Source organism: Triticum aestivum, chromosome 2A (genome assembly GCF_018294505.1).
Source record: "Triticum aestivum cultivar Chinese Spring chromosome 2A, IWGSC CS RefSeq v2.1, whole genome shotgun sequence".
Classification (NCBI taxonomy): Eukaryota; Viridiplantae; Streptophyta; class Magnoliopsida; order Poales; family Poaceae; genus Triticum; species Triticum aestivum.
In genome coordinates, this window is record NC_057797.1 from 558,068,413 (window position 1) to 558,079,982 (window position 11,570).

The window sequence follows — 11,570 nt, forward strand, 5'->3', positions numbered from 1 at the left end:
ACCTATCAAATCTAGAACTTGAACCGGATGGACCAGCTCCACTATAAGAAACTTAGGCATTTAATTATGCCCGGTTCACTATATTTTGATATTTTAGTAAAAAAACATTTGTGAAAAAAATACACGGAAGGGAGTATAAACCACCACGCCTAATTTTACTTCTTGAACATCAGTACAGACACAAGTGTTTATATATATGGGTACACCCTCACCTCTATGGATGCATACACGCACTCTGTATTTTTACGAGCACCTTCAAGAGACTGAGTCAGCATTTCATCTTGAGATTTTATAAGTCATATTAGGCGCCTCGTAGTTGACGGAAACATCTCTTTTCACTGAACACGCATCGTCGGAAATTCTAAAATAAATTCAGAATAAATATGAATACTGATGGGCTGGAATACCACTGTCCACCTAATCATTCAACCACAGATCGGTTGGCCACGCCTAACTTTACCGAAACACGCTAAAAGAAGAAGAAAAAGTACCCGTAAAGAAAAGAAGAAAAAAAGAGCGAAAGTGCAAAGGAGGAGAAATCCAGCCAGCTAACACCTGCCCGGCGGCTCGTCCCCCGTGCTCCATTCCCGTTCCGATCAGACAACTCCCCGGGCAAGGCTCCTCGGAAAAAAATAAATTGAAACAGCCTCGGTCGTCCGTCCCCACCCCACCGGTCCCTCAACCAAGACCGGAAATCCTCCCCGCGGCGTCGTCGGGGGCAGCGCCGCCCAGATCCTCCGGCCATGTACGGGCTCCTGTCCAAGCTCCGGAGCCTGGACGCGTACCCCAAGGTGAACGAGGACTTCTACAGCCGCACCCTCTCCGGCGGCGCCATCACGCTCGCCTCCTCCTTCATCATGCTCCTCCTCTTCGTCTCCGAGCTCCGTACGCACCTCCCTCGCTCGGATCTCAGATTCTCAGTACACTCCTGCGGCCTCCGTACGATTTAACCGTGTGAATTTCTGATTCGGGCTTTGCCTGATTTAGTGCGCTAGCAAAGCAGTCGCCCATTGTTGCATTTGGTTTTGCCCGCTTGTGCCGAGATCTCGTGGTCTGTTTAGATAATTTGTGGTGTACTATCAGATAGACGGACTTACTGCGTTCATTTGGTTTGTGAGACTGGAATTGAGCCCTTAGTTCTCCTCCCAAATGTGTTATTGTGATGGTTTTGCAACAAAGTCTAGCTTGGCCTGTTCCTTGTTTTTTGTTCGTGCGTACATCATTGGTGGTCTACTTGTTTCATTCTGATGCATCTACTGAACAGTTGTACAGTTTCGGAGATTCTGGTGTTACTTTTGCGCTGTGCTTGGTTAATCATGTTGTCGTTTAATTCTACTGTATCTAGTGAACTTTGAAACCTTGCACAGCATGGAGAATCTAGTGTTACTTTTTTTGTCATTCGTGGTTAATCAGGTGTGGAAAACAGTGTGCCACTTAGGTGATAAGCCGATGATATGTTTACTTTAACCTAGGGACTCTAGTGACCTGGAAGAACAGTTTTGCATACATAAGCCTCAGGGCACAGACATTCGATAGTAGAAATCAGCTTTACTTCTGCTCTGGTATACCTATATAGGCTAAAGTAGGAGTCATGTTGATCAGAGTTAGACTATCTTCATAATGGTCATGTGTGACAAAGACCATTTAGAGCATCTACAACCACAGTTGCCTAATATGAGGCTCTATACGCCCACGGACATGTCCGGACGCGCCCGCTGGCACTGACCGGGCAGTCCCTGTTTCCCCCTGTCCACAATCGCAGTCCCCATATCCGAATACCCAATTCCATACAATGCATGCAACAACGTAGATGAACATCACAATAGATTGAACGAGAGATGTAGATAGATTCGGGCATAGTTCATCGGACATTCCATCAGACACAAAAGACATAGTTTGCCCGATTTTACTAGATACAAAATATTCATATAGCTAGCTAGACGACGAGGAGAGGCGGAGATCACCATTTCGGGTCCTTGCGGTCATCGGCGCAGCGGTCCATCTCCTCCGTGTACTCGTCCGCGACGGGAGGATCATCGACGTCGCCCGTGCTAGTGGTGCCGCTCTTCGACGCCGATGAGATGTAGCTGGAGAGGCGGCTGATGGCGCGGGCTTGCTCCTTTGCGTTGCGGGCCGCCTTGGCCATGGCGGTCTCTTTCTCCCTCGCGAGGCGCTCCGAAGCTTCGAGCCCGAGCCGGAGCGCCTTCGCATTTTTGCGCCGGAGGCGCCTAGCGTCCAACTCCGCCGTGGTCAGCAAAGGGCACATGACCTCGCGGAGGAGCGCCTCCTCCGAGTTGATGGGGACGGAACGGGCGCCTTGGCAGGAAGAGCCGGCCTCTGCCGCGGCCCGCTGCCGCTCGCTGTGGGTGGCCTTGGCCTCCGACTCCGGCATCCGCATCCGCATCCGCACAGGAGCCGTGGGCACGAGCACCAAATGCTGCCCGGGGCAGAGCTGGCGCAGGAGGGGAAGGGGAGGGGGCCACCCTACTCCGGATCTGGAGCAGGACGGGCATGCGCGGGGCGGGCGAGGAGGAGCATTGCGGCGGCGGGGCCCGGAGGAGCTGGCAGCGGACGCGACGGAGTTCGAGCTCCCTCTGGTGTCTAGCCCGGGCGTTTGGGGGCGGCTTTGAGGGCTCTGGTTGTAGATGCTCTTAATTATTAGTACACTAAGTTTACCTGTAAAATTATTCGAGGAGGAAAATAAAGAGCTGCTTGATCTTAGTGTTTCAAATTTTACATGAATACCATGTGAATATGCACATGTCTTAGGTTGCTTCTGTATTTTACTTCATGAAATGTCCAGGAATCGGAAGATTAGGAGAATTAATGTTAACCTAAACTATGCTCTGTTAAGTATTCTATTACCATTCATTAATCATCTTATATTCAACAGTTGATGTTTCACCATGCAGGATTGTATCTTCATGCAGTTACAGAGACAACACTAAGGGTTGATACCTCAAGAGGAGAAAAACTTCGCATAAATGTAATAGCTGTTTCTTTTTCTTAATTCACCAATTACTAACAACCGCCCCGTTCCTAATTTTCTTTAATTTGACCTGCCAACCGTTTTTTCTTTTTCTTGCATATCATTTCCCCACACCGAGCCTTCTCTTTCAAGAATTAGTATCTTGTATGAATGTATGATAATTGTTAACCAATGATATATACTGCTTTCTGTTCAGACACTTGCTAACATCTACCTTTGGTCTGATGCTACAAAATGCAGTTTGATATCACCTTTCCAGCCCTTCAGTGTTCTATAATTAGTGTTGATGTGATGGACATCAGTGGACAAGAGCACCTTGATGTGGTATGTATTTTTGTATTGTTATTGTTGCTACCTATGCTGCTTCAGATGTTTCTGTCTCACTATATTGCATATTCTTTATTTCTTTTTACCCAGTACAAGTTATGGTTGATCTATCTGGCTGCTAGGTTGTAGTAACTAGCTTGTTTCACTATAATGCTCTATGTAGAAACATGATGTATTCAAGCAGCGAATCGATGCACACGGAAAAGTTATTGCAACTAAGCAAGATGCAGTTGGTGGGATGAAGGTCAGTGACTCATTTTTTCTATTAAACCTTACACTTATAACTTCTACTATAATATAGTGTTCTTTATTCCAAAGTTACATTCTTCTAAATAATCATACACCTCAACTATTAAGAATGCATTTGTGGCCATGGAAATGGCCTAAATCCATTTCATAAAGGCTATGAGGATTTTTTCTGCACGTATTATCTGAACTGTTACCTGACATGCATATGTATTGTTGAGTAAATTACCAGCTAGGTGGCGTATTGTTCAATTCCTGATACATTTTATTAGACCTGAAGACTCATGTTTTCTTTTTATTGTTGACCTTTTATAGGTGGAAAAACCTTTACAACATCATGGTGGAAGGCTTGAACACAATGAGACCTATTGTGGCTCATGTTATGGTGCACAAGAAGTATGCTCATTTGTTATTATACATAGTATTTCGTTCCTTACCCGTAATATGCAAAAACTTATGGACTTCTCTTGGACTTGCAGCAATTTTTTAATAATCTATTGTTCACTATTTTATTCTCATTACCTTTCAGAAACTGCTACATGAACTTCTTTGTTGTTGATAAGTTTTGAAATATTCAATTGTCGGCTGATTCCAACTTTTTTAGTCATGTTTACGTTAAAATGTTCCATTTGAAATTCTGGATGTGAATTAGCCACCACTAGTTCCAGTCTTATGAGTTATAGAGCAAAAGGCACACCTGATAACTACATCATGGTTATGCACAAGTCGTACTTGTTAAGGAGCAAAAGGCACACCTGACAGCTACATCTGGAGTTATTCACATATATTTGTGTGGCTTGGATCAGGCTCAGATCATTTTTTGTTTTCTAACCATACTGTTCAATTGTTCTCATTAGCAGTGTTCTTCATGTTGCTTACTGTACTATTAATTCCATATCTTTCTGGCAATCTATTGTGTTTCTCCATTACATCGATGCTGCTTGAAAGTGTAATTTCTATGTTTCAACTCACTTATGTAATACTAATACCTAATGTCAACTAGTGCCGCTCAAAGAATTTTCAGCTTCTCTTCTATTTGGTTGTTGTTGTTGTTGTTGTTGTGTTCTACTCAGATGAATAGGCTGTTAAGTAGTGCTCCCACAATGCTACCTGCATTCAACGCATTTGCTATTCTGGTATGCACTTTAACTGAATATATTATTTGAATGCAGTCTCCCGAACAATGTTGTAACTCATGTGAAGATGTCCGTGAAGCATACAGAAAAAAAGGTTGGGGCGTATCAAATCCAGATTCGATCGATCAGGTACACCAATGAATTTTGGGCTACGCATATAACATATGATACCCTTCATGTAACTTGTGTGTTTCCTTCACCTTCAAGGAAATTTAATTTGTATGGTGTGCACTGTTCTGTAGTGCAAAAGCGAGGGCTTCCTTCAAACAATAAAAGATGAAGAAGGTGAAGGATGCAACATTTATGGCATTCTGGAAATTAACAAGGTTGCTGGGAATTTCCACTTTGCTCCAGGGAAAAGCTTCCAGCAGTCAAATGTTCATGTTCACGATCTGCTTCCATTCCAAAAGGATAGCTTCAATGTAATTTGTAAATATTTCTTTGTACTTGACATACTGAGGTTTTTCTTGCCAATATTCTTGCTTTAAATATCCAAACTTATCCTTTTATCCTTTACAATGCCAGCTCAGCCATAAGATAAATAAGTTGAGTTTTGGAGAACCCTTTCCTGGTGTGATCAATCCTCTTGACGGGTAAATTCTGTTTTGTTTGTAATGTTGTTGATTTCCTCATATCCTTTTGTGTGTTTGAGAAAAAAATATGTGATGATTTGACGTTTCATACTTCGCCAATGTGTAGGGCGCAATGGATCCAGCATTCATCATATGGAATGGCTCAATACTTTGTTAAGGTTTGTCTTCTCGGTCCTTGCAAAGCTAGCTCAACTTGCTAATTTCATTTCTAATTTGCCCCTGATTTTGTTAGATCCTTGTTCAGTTATTCCTGGTACTTCCAACATGATTGTAGTCCGAACACATGATTATAATATTATCATGCTCTACTTTTGCCCTCTTGTTTTCCAGGTTGTTCCCACTGTATACTCTCACCTAAATGAGCAAATTATTCTCTCCAATCAGGTATCTTGTGACTTTCTCCCTTGTGTGCACAAGCGTAATAACTTATGTGGGTGCATTTATATTATTAGCATTTCTCAAGATGCTGTTATTCTTTGCTGTAGTTTTCTGTGACAGAACATTCCAGAAGTGGTGATAGTGGTCGGGTACAAGCTCTTCCTGGCGTGTTTTTCTTTTATGACCTTTCACCAATTAAGGTACCATCTTGAAGTACTTGAATTTGGCTTGACTATACTCCATTCTGTTGTTTTCCATTAGTTCAGTCATCTGTTACGACATTCACTGATTGTCTTTATTATTCAGATGACAGGGGGATTTTTTTTCCTCGAGACCTTTAGTCATGCATTTTATATTGATATTTTTGCAAGGCATCAGTCAGTATATTTGTATAACTTTAGCATACATGCCTTTAACAGGTCACGTTCACGGAGCACCATGTGTCATTCTTACACTTCTTAACTAATGTATGCGCTATTGTTGGAGGTAATATTTCCCTTGGTGCCTTTTTTCTTTAAACTAATTAGCTATTTCTGTTGAATCATGCCTTTTATGTTCATATGTTTACTGAACTGTTATGCTTCAGTTGAACATTTAATTAAGGCCATTCCTGATTCATGAGTAAAATATGACCCCTTTGCTAGCCATGTCCTGGACTTGGAAAACTATGAACTCAATCAATATGGCCAACATCCTTTCAGCAGTTCAACCAATGACCAAAGGCACATGTCCTCTTGTTTTACAGGCGTGTTCACTGTTTCTGGAATCATAGATTCGTTTGTCTACCATGGCCAGAGGGCAATCACTAAGAAGAGGGAACTCGGCAAATTCACCTGAGTTTTCAATCAAGCCTTCCTATTGCTGCAGAACCTCCTTTTGAACGACTCTAGTCTATAGCTGCAGTAGAAAGCGAGTCTTCTCTGAGTCCGAAAAGTGTACAACTGAACCAACAGGTCGGTATCTTTGTCACAACTTGTGCTCTGGAACTCCTGGTGCTCTGCCTGCTTACCTCCGGCTGAAGCTGCCAGCATACAAAATGGCTCCTCTGGTGTACTGTGATGTTGGTATATCGCTCAGGCAAATGGAACATTTCAGAGGTGCTCAATTTTTGTACACTTAACTTAAGTCCACAAGGACAAAGGTTTTGTCGTTCTAAACTGCAAGTTTTTGCATCTTTGTAAATCCGTATAAGCGGGCTGTAGACTGTACAATACTCATGACAGGTTTTATTTTTCTTAGACATTTTGTAGCTCTTACAGGCCAGGTCAAAAAAAAAAAAACCCCGTAAAGACCATTTGAAGGAAACTAAGTTCAATTTGTCAGGGTGTTTTTTGTAACTTCTCTTCCTGGTAACCTTTTGAAGGTATTGCTATCGTAAGAAGAAAAAAGTATAGATAACCCCCAGAAGTATCCTGTTTGGATCACATAACCCCCCAATGTTTAAAACCGAGTTCTTAATCCCCTGAACTATTCTAAACCGGACATATCACCCCCTGGCACCCACTTAAGTGGTTTGGGAAGGTGGTTTTGCATATGTGGCAACTGGGCTGGGCCCATTGACCGGCCACGTCGGACTGGGCCTGCTGGGTGTGGTCTAAACGACGCCCTCGAGCAGGTTCGACCCAGACCCAGCCTCTTCGCCTCCCAATGGACTTAGTGTGAGCTTTGTAATTTTTCAGCAGTGTACTACAGCAATATAATTTCAGAGCAAATTGTTGATCATTATACTGTTCTGTATGCAATGCTATGTAAAAGAAGGAAACTTTTGACAGCAAATATTTTATCACTGTACTGTTCTGTATGGAATAGTGTGTTGCAAGATATTTTATCAGAAGTGTACAAATTATTGGCATCAAATTCAGAAATAGATAACAAATTTCCATAGCATTGAAGATCTTAAATTCACACAATAAGTTCCATGGCATACTCAGGTTCAACCTGATAAAAGCTACAGGTCTTTGACATGCAAAACTCCACAAACAATACTTAATTGTCAAGGAATTTGATGTTTCACATCAAATAAAAGCACACACTTCTATCTGGTGTTACACATCAACTACGTGACATTGAAAAACAATCTGGGCATTCACTTTTTCCCAATGAGAAGCCATTCCAGCCTGTTATTTCTTGGCACTTGCATCTGCTGTGAGCTTGAAGAAGCCCTGTTGTGACTCCTACTGTGGCTTCCCCTTGGAACTGGTTGAGAAGATGCAGTAGGCATTGCAGTTTGACTTGCGGCTGATTGTTTCTTTCTTGTTGGATTAGATGCTGCTTGAGAAGATGGTCTTGCTGAAGTAGATGTTGGTTGCTTCTTTGTCCTCTTCCCTAGGTGTGCCACCTGAAACAAAATGATCAGTACTGATTTTCAGAGAGAACATATATCACATTAAAATTTAGAGATAACAGTTACCTGTTGTGTGTTTTTTTCTAAATCTTTTTGCTGCTTTCTCCTTGTCTTTTTGCTGCTCTTGTGTAGCTAGCATTTTGTTTCTTACCTCTGTTTGGATTCTGCTCACAGGTTCTCTTGTTATGAGTAAAACTCCCACACATAGAACAAGCAATTTTAATGCCTTTCTTCGAAAGCTTGTTCCCCTGAGGTTTCTCACCTTCTTCTCTTCTTCCTTTTGTCTTCTTTCTTCCTGGCATTACCCTATAAGGAGGTGGATGAGGTTTTGGCATGTCAGCAATTGGCCAACTCTCTTTTCCCTCCACTGGTTGCAGGACATGATCATATATCTTGTTGTACTCAGAGATCTTGTAGCATGGGGCAATGTAATCATCTATCACTCCCAGCAGGCCCAGTCCGACGTGGCCGGTCGATGGGCCCAGCCCAGGCGCCACATATGCAAAACCACCTTCCCAAACCACTTAAGTGGGTGCCACGGGGTGATATGTCCGGTTTAGAAAAGTTCAGGGGATGGATTAAGAACTCGGTTTTAAACATTGGGGGGTTATGTGATCCAAACGGGATACTTCTGGGGGTTATCTATACTTTTTTCTCGCAAGAATGTTGATTTAGTCGTAGGTGCTTATCGCCATGTTTTGTAGTCATGGTTTTGTTGACAAATGACACTGGTTACTCCACGTGTTCTACCATGACTAGCATAATGCTCGTGCATTGCAGTGAAGCCAACTAAAGGTGAGAAGTTAGGCCAGTGGCTTAGTAGATCGTGGCTTAGTAGATCATCAACGTATATTGGTGTCTTGCTACTGTTATGTTCTTCATAGTTAAAAGAGAACGAAATGAGGAGAAGCGGTTTGCACGCGGCATGTGTTGGAGAATTTTAAGTGGCCGTGTAAGAAAAGTTATTGGGTAGAGAAACTAAAGCCAAGAGCATGGTCTTAACTTTGTATTCGCTATTTGTGTCTTTTCAAAAGTGCTGGTCTCACATGTAAGTATGGAAGTGATAGTGAAGTGATAGTGATTTTGTTTTAGGTCCACATGTAAGTAAAATTATATTTATTTATCTATGTCTCTTTTTCCAACAACAACAACAACAACAACAACAAAGCCTTTAGTCCCAAACAAGTTGGGGCAGGTTAGAGATGAAACCCATAAGATCTCGCAACCAACTCATGGCTCTGGCACATGGATAGCAAGCTTCCACGCACCCCTGTCCATAGCTAGCTCTTTGGTGATACTCCAATCCTTCAGGTCTCTCTTAACGGACGCCTCCCATGTCAAATTCGGTCTACCCCGCCCTCTCTTGACATTCTCCGCACGCTTTAGCCGTCCGCTATGCACTGGAGCTTCTGGAGGCCTGCGCTGAATATGCCCAAACCATCTCAGATGATGTTGGATAAGCTTCTCTTCAATTGGTGCTACCCCAACTCTATCTCGTATATCATCATTCCGGACTCTATCCTTCCTCGTGTGGGCACACATCCATCTCAACATACGCATCTCTGCCACACCTAACTGTTGAACATGTTGCCTTTTAGTCAGCCAACACTCAGCGCCATACAACATTGCGGGTCGAACCGCCGTCCTGTAGAACCTGCCTTTTAGCTTTTGTGGCACTCTCTTGTCATAGAGAATGCCAGAAGCTTGGCGCCACTTCATCCATCAGGCTTTGATTCGATGGTTCACATCTTCATCAATACCCCCATCCTCCTGCAACATTGACCCCAAATACCGAAAGGTGTCCTTCCGAGGTACCACCTGGTCGTCAAGGCTAACCTCCTCCTCCTCCTCACACCTAGTAGTACTGAAACCGCACATCATGTACTCGGTTTTAGTTATACTAAGCCTAAACCCTTTCGATTCCAAGGTTTGTCTCCATAACTCTAACTTCCTATTTACCCCCGTCCGACTATCGTCAACTAGCACCATATCATCCGCAAAGAGCATACACCATGGGATATCTTCCTTGTATATCCCTTGTGACCTCATCCATCACCAATGCAAAAAAGATAAGGGCTCAAAGCCGACCCCTGATGCAGTCCTATCTTAATCGGGAAGTCATCGGTGTCGACATCACTTGTTCGAACACTTGTCACAACATTATCGTACATGTCCTTGATGATGGTAATGTACTTTGCTGGGACTTTGTGTTTCTCCAAGGCCCACCACATGACATTTCGCGGTATCTTATCATAGGCCTTCTTCAAGTCAATGAACACCACATGCAAGTCCTTCTTTTGCTCCCTATATCTCTCCATAAGTTGTCGTACCAAGAAAATGGCTTCCATGGTCGACCTCCCAGGCATGAAATCAAACTGATTTTTGGTCACACCTGTCATTCTTCTTAAGTGGTGCTCAATGACTCTCTCCCATAGCTTCATTGTATGGCTCATTAGCTTAATTCCACGGTAATTAGTACAACACTGAACACCCCCTTGTTCTTGAAGATTGGTACAAATATACTCCGTCTCCATTCTTCTGGCATCTTGTTTACCCGAAAAATAAGGTTGAAAAGCTTGGTTACCATACTATCGCTATGTCCCCGAGACCTTTCCACACCTCAATGGGGATACAATCAGGGCCCATCGCCTTGCCTCCTTTCATCCTTTTTAAAGCCTCCTTGACCTTAGACTCTTGGATTCGCCGCACAAAATGCATGCTGGTCTCATCAAAGGAGCCGTCCAGTTCAATGGTAGAACTCTCATTCTCCCCATTGAATAGCTTGTCAAAGTACTCCCGCCATCTTTGTTTAATCTCCTCGTCCTTCACCAAGAGTTGGCCTACTCCGTCCTTGATGCATTTTACTTGGCCAATATCCCTCGTCTTCCTCTCTCGGATCTTGGCCATCTTATAGATGTCCCTTTCGCCTTCCTTCGTGCCTAACCGTTGGTAGAGGTCCTCATATGCCCGACCCCTTGCTTCACCAACAGCTCGCTTTGCAGCCTTCTTCGCCATCTTGTACTTCTCTATGTTGTCTGCACTCCTATCCAGGTATAGGCGTCTAAAGCAATCTTTCTTCTCTTTAATTGCCTTATGGACATCATCATTCCACCACCAGGTATCCTTATGTTCGCTTCTCATTCCCCTGGACACTCCAAACTCCTCCGAGGCCATCTTACGAATGCAAGTCGCCATCTTCATCCACACATTGTCCGCATCCCCTTGATACGTCTCCAACGTATCTATAATTTATGAAGTATTCATGCCAATATATTATCATTCTTGGATGTTTTAAAATCATTTTATAGCAACTTTATATCATTTTTTGGGACTAACCTATTGACCTAGTGCCCAGTGCCAGTTGCTGTTTTTTTTGCTTGTTTTTTTACATCACAAAAAATATTAAACGGAGTCCAAACACCACGAAACTTTTTATGGATTTTTTATGGACCGGAAGACCCCCCGATGGGCCAAAGCAGCACCTGGGGGTGCCCTGAGGGGGGCACAGCCCACCAGGGCCCCCTGGCACGCCCAGGTGGGTTGTGCCCACATCGGTG

At 43.3% G+C, this 11,570-nt stretch overlaps 1 protein-coding gene across 1 annotated transcript; it reads left to right on the plus strand.

Annotated features, from left to right (window-relative positions):
- The first annotated feature begins 573 nt into the window (after window positions 1-573).
- On the plus strand, window positions 574-6,991 carry LOC123189402 (endoplasmic reticulum-Golgi intermediate compartment protein 3). The gene is made up of 13 exons (XM_044601813.1): window positions 574-885; window positions 2,913-2,986; window positions 3,230-3,313; window positions 3,480-3,560; window positions 3,878-3,958; window positions 4,735-4,827; window positions 4,941-5,120; window positions 5,224-5,291; window positions 5,398-5,449; window positions 5,622-5,675; window positions 5,777-5,869; window positions 6,089-6,155; window positions 6,415-6,991. The coding sequence occupies exons 1-13, from the start codon at window positions 744-746 to the stop codon at window positions 6,504-6,506; spliced, it is 1,161 nt and encodes a 386-aa protein (XP_044457748.1). The 5' UTR covers window positions 574-743; the 3' UTR covers window positions 6,507-6,991.
- Window positions 6,992-11,570: the final 4,579 nt, after the last annotated feature.